Source organism: Buteo buteo, chromosome 7, assembly GCF_964188355.1.
Source record: "Buteo buteo chromosome 7, bButBut1.hap1.1, whole genome shotgun sequence".
Classification (NCBI taxonomy): Eukaryota; Metazoa; Chordata; class Aves; order Accipitriformes; family Accipitridae; genus Buteo; species Buteo buteo.
Window position 1 is genome coordinate 37,775,664 of NC_134177.1, and position 15,360 is coordinate 37,791,023.

Sequence of the window (15,360 nt, forward strand, 5' to 3'; positions counted from 1 at the left end):
TCTCACCCTATACCCCAGGGAGAACACGGCAAGAGCAGGTTGTCGTCAGGCTCCTTGGTCCCTGTCTGAGAGCCAGCAGGGCTTCAGCAACGAGGAGCTTCCTTCCCAAACACTGCCGGTTTTCTCTGTGGCCGCTGCCGGTGCATGGATAACACGTCTGGGGGGACGTGAACCTGCTGCAGACGTGGCTTCATAGTTGTGTGTGTCTCTGTGTCTCTTTCAGTTCAGAGGCCTGTCATTCATCCCCTTTCCAGTCCGAGTAATATGTTCTGCGTCACCAGCCTGGATCCAGATACCCTTCCCACTGTTGCTACGCTCCTAATGGATGTCATGTTTTACTCCAATGGGTAGGTCCCGGCAGGGAGACAAGCTCCCAGGGGAGGAGTGCCCGGCATCTGGAGGCACACATTCACGTTGCTTCTCCAGGATGCCAGGGATCTGCTGTGGCCTTATGCTGCTGAGGTGCTCTGCACGCAGGGAGGGAGGTTTCACAGGCTCAAGAGGGTCGTCCTGATGGGTGGAAGCCAAAGAGAAGATTGAGGGTGTCCAAAGACATCCCCTGGCTTTGGAAAGCTGAGCCTTTTCAGATTTAAGCGAAGAGTAGCAATGTGATCAATGTGCTGGGTTTCCACGTATGACCGGAGGACGTACAGCTGGCTGTGCTGCTACCCTTGGTGCCTGTGGCTCCTGGCCCACAGCCTCCTGGGAGAGCACCTCAGGGCAGGGATGGGAGAGTTTTCTCGATTGTGGGGCCTGGCATTTTTTTGCCCTGCAAAATCAAAAAAAAATGAAAAGCAGTATAATGTGACAGGACTCAATGTCACTTCCCTAAGTCAGTGTATGAACGTTTCTGGTTTCACTGGCTGTATCTGCTTTAAAAGCCCTCCTTTGCTCCTCTAGCCACAGTCAATGCTGTTCTCTTCTGTTTCTTCAGAGTAAAAGACTCGGTGGTGGGCAACGAAGACTCGGGACATATTCGCTTTTTCTCCTTTTCTCTCATTGAGGGTTACATCTCCTTGGTCATGGATGTCCAGACACAGCAGAGGTGAGCTTTGGTCTTAGGGTTTCCTGGACCCCAAAAAAGCACCTGGGATGTTCTCAAAGGAGCAGGAAGCAGCTTAAGCTCCTCCATGTTAATTCTTGGGAGCCTCATTGCATGGGTGTCATGTGCCTGTATACCCTGTCACTTTCTGAGTGAAGTCTGGCACGTTAGTTCCAGCTCCTGAATTTTGGGCTCGTCTGTCCAAGCCCTCAGTGAAATCATGAGCCAATGTAACGTGAGGTTGTCTCACTTCTGAAAGAGGAACACTGGAGCAAAGTGATTTTGACATTTTTATTCCATTGTTCATTAGTTGTGCTTTTAAGAGCAAAACTCCCAAAAATCTGGTGTACAATTTGGTGTATGTGGTTGAAGTTTTACTGCTAAAGGCCAAAAGTAGGGTGGGGACTCTAGCAATGCTGTCCTCCCGCTTTGCTTTTACACATGGCTGGGCTTGGTGCGGGAGTCTCCTTGTGATGATAATGTATTGAGTCATCCCTGTGCAGTGGGAGCCCATGACTTGTTTGTCTGGCAAGGAGAAAGTTAGCTAGGGAGCAAATATCAGCCTGTTTGTTTGTGTGTATGTGTACTTCTGCAGCTTCACATCACAGATGTCTCTGAGGTCTGGAGGCTAGACTGGATGCTGCGCTGAGATGCAGTGCATAGATTTGCTTTTGACACACAGTGCAGTGTTTGGTTTTGATTCTTGCCTGCCCTAGGGACTTGTTTTGCAAACTATTAATTGCCCTCTTGAAAGTTTCTTCGACCTTAATTGGAGTAAACCTCTGTCTGCCTTCAGGAGAGGCTAGAGGGTTGGCACGGCAGTCTGGTACTTGGGGAACCTGAGCAGCCAATTCCTCCTCTGTCACAGATTGCCTGCTTGACCTTGGGCAAGTCTCTCAGCCACTGGTCTTCTTTCCCCTGCTAAGAAATGGGGATCTCTGCAGGGATCCCAGGGACCTCACGGGGATGGTGTGGAAGGAAGTACTGGAGATGCTCAGACACAAAACCGGTGGTCACCGTTCACATTTCTAAGAGAGTAGGTGTGGAAACATACTCTGTCCCTAGGTGTTTCTAAATGCAGCTCAAATCAAGCCTTCAGATTAACAGTCTCGACATTTATAAAGCTGGGGCATGGCCTGTTTCTTAGAAATCTTTTTCCGTGCCTCTCTGGGTGCCTATGCACACTTCCAGCATCAGATGCTGATTTACCATAGGACACCTGGAGAGGCAGGCAGGGGCAGCTGTCCCGCTTGCCTTGAGTTTTCTCAGTTTCACCGAGCTGCTGCCGCTGCTATTGTTGGCTTCAAGCAGCACAGGGGTACAGGAACAGCAGCATCCCCGCAGGCAGAATCTGACACACTGCTGTGTTTTAATTGCCATGTTTGGTGTTCCTTTTCTTTTACAGATTTCCTAATAATTTGTTGTTTACAAGTGCATCTGGCGAACTCTGGAAGATGGTGCGGATTGGTGGGCAGCCTCTTGGCTTCGGTAGGTAAACATTTGGGGGATCAGTTGGTGTGCAGGTAGTCAGTTGCCTCAGGGCCTTCAAGGATGGTGGAAAAATCCATCTGAGGCTGAGGCTTTTTAAGAGCCAGCAGCTTAACATGACTTTGCAAGCTGAGATTTTCAAACAGGAGGAGTCTGACTCCTACCTAGTAAGTCAGACTTCTAAATATACTTTTGAAAGTGCTACATGCTTGACAGCTCCATCTAAATTGCAGTCATCTGCTGGACTTTGGAGGTAGCTACAGCTGGGTCTCTGTTCAAAGAGAAAAAGTGGACAAAAAGATGGCATGGGAGTGCATTGTAGATTACCGAAATTAGTGGTGAGAAGGCATTGTCGTACTCCAGTGCAGTCCTCGGGCAACTCTGTGGCTTTAGTTGATTTAGTATGGATTTATAGCAGTCCAAGTGGGAGTCCTGTTCATAGACCTGTTTCACATCCAGTGCTGCAAACGTTTTCTCTACTCAAAAGAATATTGGAGCAAGTGCTTCATGTCTGCTGAAGTGTACTTGTTATTTTTATGTCCCCTGTAATTTTAAGGCATCTGATCTGAATACTGCAACAAAGGCCTGATCTTCAGAAGACACTGGGACTCCTTCCCATGGTCTCTGAAACGGTTACAAAATACAGGCTTCAAGAACATTTCTGAAAAATATTTGGCCAATTTTTATATTTAATTGCAACTTCTACACCAGACAACCAAAAGCAGCAAGAAGGAAATTTTCACACACCTTCTCTTCATGCATCTTAGACACAAAATATGTAGAAATGGCCTGGTATATGTTATTGATGGGACATCAGGACACCTGCCAGTCCCCTGAATATGTGATGTTTGAATATGTTAGCTTATAATCAATTTGAAATGTTCAATTTGGATGAGTGAAACTCAGATTTCACCTGGAAACAATGTACCATTGATCTGCGATGAACAGGACAGATGAACCATTTAAATTGGCGTGAAATCCTGTCTCAGGGGCTGTGGTGGTCTGTGGTCTAGGAACTGTGTGTCCAGGCCAACCAGCGAGTCAGCATCTCCTCTCTCAGAGATGCAGGGCAAAGTTTTTAACAGCAACAACTAAAGAGAAAAATGGAAATTAAGGGTACATGAGACCTTTTTTGGTGCTTCCTTCCTGAACGTCATTAATTGCCTTTCTTTAGACCTCTGAAAATCATTCCAGTTCTAATGTTTTGTGCCTTTGGGGGATTTATATTCTCTGTAACAAGAAGAATGCAATAAAATCAAATGTGCAGTCTATTGTGGTGGCCCAAAGAGCCCGATTCTGTGAGGCACGGAGCTGGCAAGACTCAGGAGTTTTGTGAGACTGACAGGTGCCGTTCAGACAATAACTGAATTTTTATCTTCCCCCCAGATGAATGTGGAATTGTCGCTCAGATTTCTGAGCCTTTGGCTGCAGCCGACATCCCAGCCTACTACATCAGTACTTTTAAGTTTGATCACGCATTGGTGAGTATCAAGACAGCTTCTTTGGAATAGGGGAGATCTTTTCCCTGGGAGAAAACTCATGATGAGAACCTCATTTCCCATCTGGAGAGCTTGTTGGAGTGCCTTTGCTCTGACATAGCCCAGCAGATACTTCTCGCCAGCCTCCTGGCTGTCACTGCCCTGGGTCAGAGGCTCCTGAACCAAGCCCAAGCCTACGCCACGAAAAAGCCATGTTAGGGAGCATCATTCTTGCAAAAGGCTGGTCTCAGTCCTTACCGACCTGCAGCGATGGAGGCTGCATGACCTCCCCGGGCAATCTCTTCCACCGTGTCACTACCTTTTATTAGAAATGGCCACAAACCCTCTCTGTTATCCTGCAAACATGGAGGCTCCAGACTTACATGAGGGTGCCTTTGTGTGGGGGGAACTTTTTGGAGAGTCTCCCAATAGCAGACCCCAGCCTTCATCTCTTGGTACCTGCAGGGCCCTAACCTTTGCATTTTGAGACCCATCTGTGAGTCCTGATCGGCTCTGCTGTCCCTGCATCGTCCTTCTCATGGTGTAGGCCTTTGATAAAATAGCATGAATTGGCAGCACAGCACGGGAAGGTGATTTTGAAGCAGAGAAGGCTGTTGCCACGTTCGTTCCCATGAGTGCCCATATGCAGATGCAGCACAGTCATCAGCATGAGGGTCTTGCCATTCATGCAGGGTTCTCTTCTCTTTTATACTGGCAGGTATTTTACCTTCTAGGCCTACCTCTGCTCTTCCTTTGGCTTTATAGGACACCCTCAAAAATGAGGAATTTCCCTGAAAAGGGAAAATTGCTATGCCTGTAGCCACACACAGGGTGGCATTTGACTTGGAGCCCATTCCCCAATCCTCAGGGAGGGAGTCAGTAGCCCATGTGCTAATAAAACTCAGCTGCTTTGTGCTTCTGGTTTTTTTTTCTTAAATGTGCCCTTTATTGCATTATACTTCTCCTTTCATCACTGTAAATTCACTGCACAGGCCCTACTTTTAACCTGTAAAAGCTCCAGTGAGTTCAAGGCAGGCTTTTTTCAGTTAATTACTTTGGGTTTTCACAGTTGGTATGAACCATTTGCAGCCTATAGGTCATGTGTGTAAAGAGTAAAAGTAAATATTATTCCAGATAGCAAAGGTCAAAGTGTTATATATGTTTGTCTTATTTTCTTGAATATTAACTGTGCTGATAAGATAAGCTAATAAAACACCATTTTAAAATCAATACTGTTAGCTTTGCCTCACAATCCTACCTGTTGTTGTAGCCCCGAGTGCATGCTTTCTGTGCAGAGCACAAGGTGCAGAGTGCTTCTAGTTGTCAAGCAATTTCTGGACAGCTAAGCCCTGACAGGTGAAATAGATATTTCACTTAAAAATTGCACCATACAATTGTGATGACTCTGCAGGCAGCTCCACCTTTTAAAAGTGTCTCATCCTGCTGCATCTGAACCCAGCAGATCCCTGCCTCCACGCAGCTGGCAGGGTATTATTTGGGCCATGCGCTAAGGTCTGCAGATCTTCCTTACTCAAATCAGTATTTTAGCATTTTCCTTGCTACTTGTTGTTCTCTTTTTGTATGGTTTTAAAAGCCTTTTCATCTGGACCACGCTATTCTAGCTGTCAAATCCTTCCACCGTGTGGAAGGTGCATTTCAAGCCCTCCTTTGCTTGACTTTGCTCTGGGCGTGGAGACTGGGCTGTGTGCTTGCTGGCTCTAGGTTGGTTTTGTTGGTCAAGACCCTGACCTAGATTTTGTTATGTTTTCCCTAACTGTGCTACCCAGACACCTTGACTTCTAGTGACATTTCTCAAGGTCTAAGTACATCTCGAATCCATTCTCTGCAGCCTCCCTTTATTTAAGGTTGTTCGGTACTTGTTGTGAACAATTTAGAGTGCTTCATAAAAGCTTGCTGTTCCCTTTGACCTGATCTTTTTTCTCCTGTCCATCTTTTTGTTGCTTAAATTTTTATTTGACCTGGGTGTTAACAGTCAGCTCTTCCTGCAATGCTGTAGCTGTAGAAGTTTTGCCTGGAAATCAGGACCCGTGCTTGAGAAGAAATCCCTTTGGGAGGCAATGCTGAGATGGGAACCTCCAGGTCTCTGCTGTGTCCCCTGGGTGACATAAGGTCGGGCTGGAGAGAGCTACGGTTTCCAGCTCCCTCTAGAGAAAACAAGTGAGAAGAGTCCCTTTTCCAGGTGCTTTGCTCTTGCTGCCTCATGCTTAGAGATCTTGCTCTTCTTCACCAGCATTTTGCATCTAGTGAGGCCAAAGCTATGTCTGGGATGTAGTTGGGAGCTTTACTTTTCCCTTCATGGTAGATGCTTTGATCTCCCCTCTAGCTGGCAAGTGAACGTGTTGCACCAGCTGCCCTGGGATAGGGATCTTCTCCAAGGGGCAGAGAAGGGTAGGGCTTCTTCACTGGTGGTGAACTAGGATGTGTCCTACAAAGCAAAACTGTTCGCACATCTGTCCTGGAGAAAATCTGGCCCAAACGTTTGCGGTATGATTGATACCATTTCCTTGACATGAAGGAAGTCAAGCATTTTGCGGTGAATGAAGGATCAGCCCGTTGTGTTTAAGTGAGGAGGTGGCTCTGTGGAGGTCAAAGCCAGTTGGCCAGAACCGGCTGGTTCTGCTTCCCCCTGCTCCTGTACTGCACTGAAGGAGCATATGGAGAGACCCACTGATCATCCGCTGGGGCCAGGAAAGAAAATGTGTTTTGCAAAATTGATTCCTATGTCTTTTCTCATTATCTTCTGGAGAGGCAAAGAGTCATATAGCTTCCTTCACTGCAGTGTTCAGTGTTCTGGGAAAAATGATGGAGGGGAGGCACTGGAGAGTCCTGTCTCAAAGTCCTATTCCCTGCAGTGGAGGTTTGCTGGGGTTTTCTTCCTAACCCAGAAGAATTCGCTGTGTGGTTGTTTTAAAATGATTTTCTTCCTTTCCCAGCTGACTTTTGTTCACACATCATCAGAGTTAGCTGCTCCTATTCCATCTTCCCATTGGAAAATTGAATGTTTTTCTTGCTATTACTCGTGGGTTTTTTCCTCAGTTTTTTAAAAAGCCTTGCAGGAAATCGCAGTCCAGTTGTATTTCCACTGTCTGAGCTCTGGAGGGTGTCCAGCGAATCCAGGTATTGTACTCCTGGCCAAGGACTCAAATACCTCGCAGAGGAGACAGTCCCTTCTTCAACTTACTTAACGTGAATTATCTTGGCTTCTTGCAGCATCTCACAGATAATTTATTTTTCCCTCAGTCCCCTCTCCACTTTGCAAGAGCTGTTAGCTGCCTGTCCCCTGCGTGTTCTCTTTGAGTTTATGTAACGGTCAGACGCCTCTTTTCTGTCTGATGTAACTTTACTTGTGATATTCTTTTCTACCAATGACAGTCGCTCTGAGATCTTTTGCATCTTCTGTTACAAGGGTTTTTTCTTGCAGTAAGTGTGAAAAGACACCCACCAATAATTTTGTATATGGACTTCTATGGTTAAGTTTCATCACAAGACTGGATAAGAAAGCTCAGGTGCTACGCTGCACCATCTGGGACCCTCCACCACAAGCAGACTGGCAGTTCTCTTCTTCTTTTGATGGACATGTTCCTCTGTCACCTGACGTGGTCTCCCCACCCACACTTATGGGTCCTAAACTGGAGAGCCTTGTGGAGCCCTTAGGCAGCCACATAAATCCATCAGCACAGGCAGCTTGCATGAGCGAGCTGCTGGCGTACAAATGCTTTACCAACAAAAGGAAGGGAAAGGAAGGGAAAGGAAGATGAGAAGGAAGGAAAATCCCCCAAACAGTTGCCTCCCCAGCAGCACCCACCATACGGACAGCAAACCAGCCAGATCTCACTTACACTGTTTGCTTCTACCGTGGGTTAATGCTTTTGAACCGGAGGGTGTCTCATGTAGATGGAGTCCTTTCTCAGTGGAGTTCAGGTGTCCAACAGCAAAGTACCTGGCTGCTTGGGACTGTTCTGGCTTCGTCTCCTGCCTCTCCTTTCCTCGTCGTCCCTGCCTGGCTTTTGCTAGAGCATGACCTTTCTTTTTGTTTTTTTGCAGGTACCTGAAGAAAATATTAACGGTGTGGTCAATGCACTCCAAGTCAGTCAAGCTGAAAAGCATTAGAAATCTTCTGAGCTGGTTCCAGATGCTTTTTATTATTATAATTATTATTATTATTATTATAATTATTATTATTATTATTCTTTTTTTCTCACAGTATTTCTTGAAAAATCTGAGTCCAGAGAGTGACATGAAAAGAGACTGTGGAAAGTTGAGCAGAAACAGCTCCAATAAGCCTTTGTTTTAATTATTATTATTATTGTTATTTTATTAAATTTATGAATGAGGGGCAAGAGGAAAGGGAGTTCAGGTGGTTTCCTAACGTTCAGCTCCAAGGTGAAGTGTAACCTGCCCGTGTTCTCAGTGTGGAAGGAGCTGCCGGGGGACACCCATCTCTCCCCAAAGCACGGCGGCATGTATGGCCACATGCACGGGCGCTCTGCCGAGAGCTTCGCAGCGCAGCTGGGACGGATGGGCCGCTTGCTCAGAGAGAACCCTGAAAACCATAAACAAAATGAAACGTGGAATTAAACAGAAAAGACGTCGCGTAGTGCTGGCTTTTCTCCTCGCATCAGACTTTCTGAGGACTGTCCGTCATTGCCTATGTTGAGATAGGATGAGAATTGGGTTCTGTTTCCCCTGACAAAACTGTTTGGCGTTGGAAAAGGGGCAAATATCCAGTTGTTTGAATTTTCCCCTTTTCCCTTTCTCCCTGCAGTCAAAGCCTTGCTGCTCCGAGAAAGCCTGGGCAGAGGGAGCATTGCTCTGGCCCACCTTCTGGCAGGCGGCGTCACCAAGACTTCTGTCTGCATTGAAACTTGGCCGGTTTAGCTCAGTTTTCTCCAGTCAGCCTCCCACTGCCCCCAGTGTCCTCCTGCCATGTCCCCAGCTCCGGGCAGCTGCTGTCCCCTCACCCCCACACCAGAGCCATCCCCAAGCCCTTTTCATCCAGGGCCAGCAAGAGGAGGGAGGCATCTTTCCTCCTGTCCCCTCGGGCTTTGTCCCATCCACTTCATACACATTCATGGGGACGTGAAGGATTGCCCGGGGTCCCTGGGTAGCTGCTCCTGCGCATCCTGGGCCACCTCGGCCAGGAGCCGCTGGGGGTTGTCCCCACCAGGGCCAGGAGGTGCCTAAGCCCTGCTGGGACCCTCCTGCAGTTTTTCAACAGCTCCTTCGTCACCAGGGTGGAAATCATTGCCGGCTGGGGTCTTGACTCCCAGGGGTTTTCCATTGGGTTCAGCGGGCAGCCCTTTTGAAAGCAGAAGGCTGCCGAAAATGCATAAAACTGGAGGTGTTTCCTTCTGGTCCTGTTGTGGGAAGGTGGTGTGGGCTCTTCCCTTGGGGCAGCAGGAGAGTGTTCGCTCCTGGCTTGCACCAAAGCTGCAGACCAGCGGGAGCCCTGCGTCGGGGCCCGCGGTGGTACCTGCCTCCAAATCGTGTCCAGAACCGCGGAGGACGGCGGGGACTGGTGCTGGGAGAGCAAGCATCGCCCAAGATGTAGGTACCAGCAGTTCTGCACCGTGCTGTGACCGTGCAGTGAGGGGTGGTGAAAAGGAGAAGCCGTCTGCAGGGGACTCTGCTTTTACAGTTAGGAGCCAAGTATATCTTGCATTTGTAGACTTCTTCCCATTTCGTTTTTGACATGAAGAAATTACAGGTCTTACAGTTTTCATGAGGGCTTTCCAGCTTTGCTTAAGAGACAGCCTCTAGCATGATTTTCCTGAGGCTGTGTCTTGCAGGTTTGAGCCAGGGGTTTGCATTAATCTGGAGACAGTAAGCAAGCACCTGAGATCATGCCACATGCATGGTTTATACTGGTGGGTAGGACATGCAAACACACGCACTGACTTACAGCTCGCTGTTTAGTTCTCCGTTCACGGTGCTAGATGGCTGAGCTTAACATTTGTGGTTTCTGGTGCTGCTGGACCCAGACACTGAGTTTCAAATCTTTCTGATTTTTCATCAGTGGGATGTTGTATGGCAGCTAGACAGGGAATCAGAGCATCCACAGGAAAAAACATGGGTAACTTTCCTTTGTAGGACCTAACTGAGTTAAAGCATCCCTGCTGAGAAACACTTAGGCACATGTTTAATACTTTACCAAACAGTATGTTTTGCTGTTCCTTTACATGGGTTTTCAGAATTGCCCCATGATATGTTATATTTGCTCCAGATTTCTGGAGTGAAGGTTTATTCCAGGTGTGGCACCATGCGTCTCTGGATGGTTGTTTGGAATGATGCTTTGGTCTCCTGCCGCATGCCGTAAGGATGCAAGCACAGGCTGTGTGGTGCAATATTTAAAAGCACTCGGAGATGTTCTGTGTGAATCTGCACAACGTCGTCGGCAGTGAGCTGAGCTGAGGGATGCAGCAGGGTGGTCAGTAGCTTTTTACCACGTAAATTGTTGAAGGGTTTCTCCTTGGGATGGCAGATTGGGGTGTTTGTTGGACTGTGCAAGATTGTTTTGGAGAGGGATACCAGCACATTCGTTGGTGTACAGCTACTGAGTTGCCAGCCAGGCTTTCTGGTCGGCTGAGTTGAGCCTGAGCTTTCCCTGTGTGCGTGGACAGGGTCTTCTTTGTGCTCCTGGGTTTTGTCAGCCATTGGAAAATTATTATTTAGCCACTTTCCACATCAGAGAGCAACGTGCATTGCTCTCCATGTGTGCTAGTGCTGCTTTCTAAGGACCGCGATATGTATGGTGAGGAATTACTTGAAACAAGCAACAACTTTACTGAGCCTTAAGAGAAAGCGAAAAAAACAGGTTTTAATTTTTATTTTTTTTTTAACTTTGCACTCAGGCTATTTTAGAGGCTGATATTTTAATTTAAATTTTTCACTTTTTTCCCCAAGGGAGTCAGCCTTAAATTTCTGAAATCTGTAGAAGTCTTTGGGGTGTTTCAAAACTTCACAAAGCAGGTTGATGTCCTGGCATGAGAAAGTTAGCCTGAAAAATTCACAAGGTGTAAAATGCCATTGAGGGACTCTGTCTCTGCCATCATCCTCAGCTTCACCTTTTTATTTCCTCTCTCATTTTGCCCTGAGAACCAAGAACATTGTTTCAGACAACTTGGGGTAGTTTGATGCTTTCCCTTTAGTGTTCCCTGCATCGCTTTGCTGGTGGGAACTGAGATACTCTGAATTTAGCCAGAATTGTTGAACCTTGAACCCAAGCCCTGGGGAAGGGCACTCCAGCATGCGGTCGGGATCAGTGCAAACTTGCACAGTGGTGTTGCTTGTGAGACATTCACTGGATAAGGCAGGAAGGGGTCTGTAGGGGCTTTGTTAAAAAAAATTAATAGTAATAATAATAATATAACACCACAGCGCTTAATGAGCGCAAAGCAGTGGCTCTTAAAGCTGCTCAACAGCTCCCACTCTTCTGGCACCTGGCCTTTGGGGTGGGGAAAAATTGAAGGGTCTTTTATTTTTTTTTAAATGCCTTATGATAATAATGTCTCTGAGCATCCCTGGCATTGTGCTGTTTAACACTGTGTGTATAAAAGGAGGAGCATGTCTTAGTGGGATGCCCTTCAGCTGGGCATCTGCATCACTGAAAGCCCGGGTTACCTGTCAGCCACCGGCGCTGCCCCCAGCATCCATCCCTGCTCGGCTGGCTGGAGAGTTTCACCTGGTCGTGGCTGCTGCTGATCGGGGATCACCTTAACGCTGCGGGAACCTCCCCGTGCCCTCTCGGTTCCTCTCGTTGCACAAAAATTCACCAAACAGCGAAATGCAAAAAGCGTTTCCAGCCCTGCAAGGAGGGGTGGGCAGGGAAGGAGAACATAGCCCTCCCACCCCCGCCTTGTTTCTCTGAGGCCTTTGTTTTCTTAGGAATTTCAACCTTTCTCATGTTGTGTGTGTTACTATGTAGGTTTTTGTCTTTTTTCCCCCATCCCAGTTAGATTTTGGCTACAAATTCCCTTCTACTGTGCAAGTGTGTGCATATGTTCATATAATTGTATAGTGTTTACATAGAAATACTTAGTATGTCTCTATTGTACACATATATAAATACCTGTGTTTTACGTTTGTATGGCTATATACTGTACATAGCATATATACTTGAGCAATATAGGTTAATATATACTGTGTGAGTACATGTGTGTATACTCCAGGCACACGCTCCGTGTGTGTATATATATGTAGTAAGTGCTATATACACACATTTATTCACCATATATTTTTAATTCAAGTATATAGGCAATATGAATACTTAGTTACGCTCTTGGGATTTCTCTACACGTTTTTAGCGAAGAGCGGCAGTGAAGCTGACCTGGAGCAAAGCTGTGGCTCCTCTGCTTGCTGTGAGTAGGCAGAGGCCCACGCTGATTCACAGCATCGGGTTTTCCTGCCTGCTTCAGAAACACCCTATTCCTCTTCAGTTTGGTGCCTCCAGCACAGAGACTGTAGGGAAGTTGTTTCTTTTTCTTTATATATATTTTAGTTGCTGCTCTGAATTGCTTCAGCCTGTAAGTAGTGAGGGTTCATTTGCAAAGTGCCTGCCCAGAGCCTGGCTGGGGGGTTTGCAATGGGGCTTCCAGTTCCCACAAGCACCGAGCCGGTGCCCGTGCCGCCCGCCTTTCCCCAGCCGAGGCTGGCTCTGGGCACCGGCCGCGGGGAGCATCTCCTGAACCTCCTGCCTGTGAGGTCTTCGAGGTGGCCTGGGCACGTCACTGCTTTTCCTCCAGAGCCGCTTCGTGGGGGTCTTGCCCAGCATCTCCGCACGAGGCTGTGGGCGCTTGCTGCGGCTGCGTGATTTCCCGGTAGATGTGTCTGCTGGGGGCTCGGCGGCCAGAAGGCAACCCATGGCTAACGCAGAGCTCTGGGATTTATGGGAAACTCGCATTTGTTGGTCTGTGAGGAGCTTAAATTGGGGGGTTATTTTTAAAGAGATGGACGTGTTGGAGTGTCTTTTCCTGTTAAAAGTAGGAGAGGCTGTTTGAACCCGGTCACTGGAAGTGTGTGGTCTTTGCATCTCGTCATCAGTTTCCTGCTGACCAACAGTGCTGTTAGGGTCCAGGTGGAGAAAGGTTTTTACCCAAATCATCCTCTGTTCTGATACTTCGGCTACGCTTCACCAAATGCAGTGGGGGTGCTGCCTTGCAGCTGACCTTTCGGCACTTTCAGGTTGCTGATTTTCAGTCTGGCCCATAAATGCCTCCTGGCACAGGTTTGTGCAGCTTTCTGTTTCTTTTCAGATGTTGAAGTCAGTTTGATTTGCAGTTGATAGAGTTTCTGAAATACTGTGCTTTAAGTGACATGTATTAATCTGTCTTGCGTAGGGAGGCCTTAATGGAAGTATTTGGGTTTGCTGGAGCACAGAGATCGTGGCACCTGCAGTGGGTGACATTCGTGTTAAGACTTACTTAATGACAGTGCCATTTATAAAGAGCATTCATCATATAAACATCATGCTGCTGCTTTGAAATGTATTTTTAACTCCAAGCTCAGTGTTACCATTCCCAGGGGCACAGCTAGGGAATGCTGTTGGTCAGAGATGAGTCAACCCTCATCTCTAAGAAAAAGCTTGTTGGTGTCAGACCCTGCTTGTGGGGTTGCAAATGGCACCGAGCAGTGATCTACTCTTTTAAGACATGCCATGCAGGGCAGGTGTGGGGATTTTCAGGACTAACACTTGAAGGAAAATGTTACTGGAAGGTCATGATTGCTTTAGCCAAGAAAAGCATCCAGTAGAAGTTTACCAGGTTTAATTTTTCTGAATCATGACGTTTTGTCCTGCAGGTGCTGGGAGGGGAAACAAGGCAGTGCGGTGCAGGGGGCATGTAGCAGAGGAGGTTGCTCGGTGAGCACTCAGTTGTTTTCCTGATGCTCTTGATGCTCTCAGCAGCGTGCAAACACCTGAGAGACGCAAGGCAGAAAGCAGCTCTGCTCAGAGACTATAGTGGTGTGTGCCATGCACTTGCAGGGGCTGGATTTGCCATCCCCAGGCGTGAGCTCCCAACACATTCCCCCGCCAGCTGCCCTGCGTGGGGACCTGTTGTCTCACAGTGTATCCCTGGGACAAGGGTTTAATAGCGTGACTCTGATATCCCGTGAAGGTAGGGAAGCCGTTTGGGACGTTAAAGCCTAAATCACGTATGCTTGATCAGAGTCTGGCTCTGAAAGAAGCCCTTTCCCGTCTTTCTTAGCTTTGCTGTACAATGCTTGAATTTGCTTCTGTTACAAAGGGGGCAACCTCCCTGGTGGAAGCTAATGCAGCCGTTACAGCCCCGGCTGCAGAAGGGCCATGGCTTCAGTCTGTGTTGACTTGCAGCAGCTGTGGTGTCGGCCCCAGCTTCTCTATTCCTGTGAGCATCCCTCTTTCTGTCTCGGCTGTTTCCCGCGCGTCTCCGTGGTATGGCAGTAAGGGGTCTGCGGAGGTCCCTGTTAGTGGACAGGCGTGGAAAGGCGGGGATAGCTGGAGTACCAAGTGATGCAAAGGAATGATTTTTTTCTTTTGTAGTTGTGCAAATATGAATGTACGTGGTTTTGCTCGTTGTTGTTGTTGTGAACACAAAAGCATTTTCATTCTTCTTTTTCCTCTTTGAATCAAAGAGGCCTCCTCTCCCTGCCCAGCTTCCCCACTCAGCCCAGTGACCCCCTGGGGATGCATTTGTCGCAGTAGCACCATCCCAGCAAGGGTGGCACAAGCCCTCCCAAACCCCCAGTAGTCAGAAGATCTCCCGATGCTCAACCTCGCCTTGGGGGAAAGCCTCCAAGCATCACTATGTGTTTCAAGGTAGCGGTGGTGTCGGGCACTGTGGCCGGAGGGTTTAGTCACATCCTTGTGGTTTTTCCCGTCCATGTACCCACATGGACTGTTTGAGAGCACTGGGGCATTCAAACTCCCTAGTATAGAGGTCAGTGACTTGAGTAGAAGGTGCTGGGTCCTGCGTTGGTGCAGTCAGTGCTCAATAAGAGCAAATGTTCCTGTGTTGGCACTGGATAATTGGTATTTTCTGACAATGACAAGGGAGAAATTCTTCGTTCAGCCCAAGCCTGAGCGTCGGCTGCTAGCTCCCAAGTGACGGTGTCTCACAGCAGTATTTGGTGATGGACAAGAAATCATTCTCTGATGAGGATTTCTTTTCTCTCTGTTACAATGACTATTGTGGACATCTCCAGTAAGCAGCTTAAGGCATCTCACTTACCTGTTCCAGTCCTGCCTGCAAACATTGGATTGGATTAAACTTTTATTACCTGCTAGAGAGTAAAACCCAGTAATCCTTTGCCAAATAGTATTTACATTTTATAGCATGTGCTGGGGTGTGTTTACAT

At 47.6% G+C, this 15,360-nt stretch overlaps 1 protein-coding gene across 3 annotated transcripts in view; it reads left to right on the plus strand.

Moving 5' to 3' along the window:
* Nucleotides 1-8,626, plus strand: part of CASTOR2 (cytosolic arginine sensor for mTORC1 subunit 2) — a 124,559-nt gene extending 115,933 nt beyond the window's left edge. For all 3 annotated transcript variants that reach the window (XM_075032439.1, XM_075032441.1, XM_075032442.1), the window contains 5 exons: nt 224-347; nt 935-1,045; nt 2,448-2,530; nt 3,917-4,011; nt 8,074-8,626. In XM_075032439.1, coding sequence (XP_074888540.1) covers nt 224-347; nt 935-1,045; nt 2,448-2,530; nt 3,917-4,011; nt 8,074-8,139 — 479 coding nt within the window. In that variant the 3' untranslated portion in view covers nt 8,140-8,626. The remainder of the gene's footprint in view (nt 1-223; nt 348-934; nt 1,046-2,447; nt 2,531-3,916; nt 4,012-8,073) is intronic.
* The last annotated feature ends 6,734 nt before the right edge of the window (nt 8,627-15,360 follow it).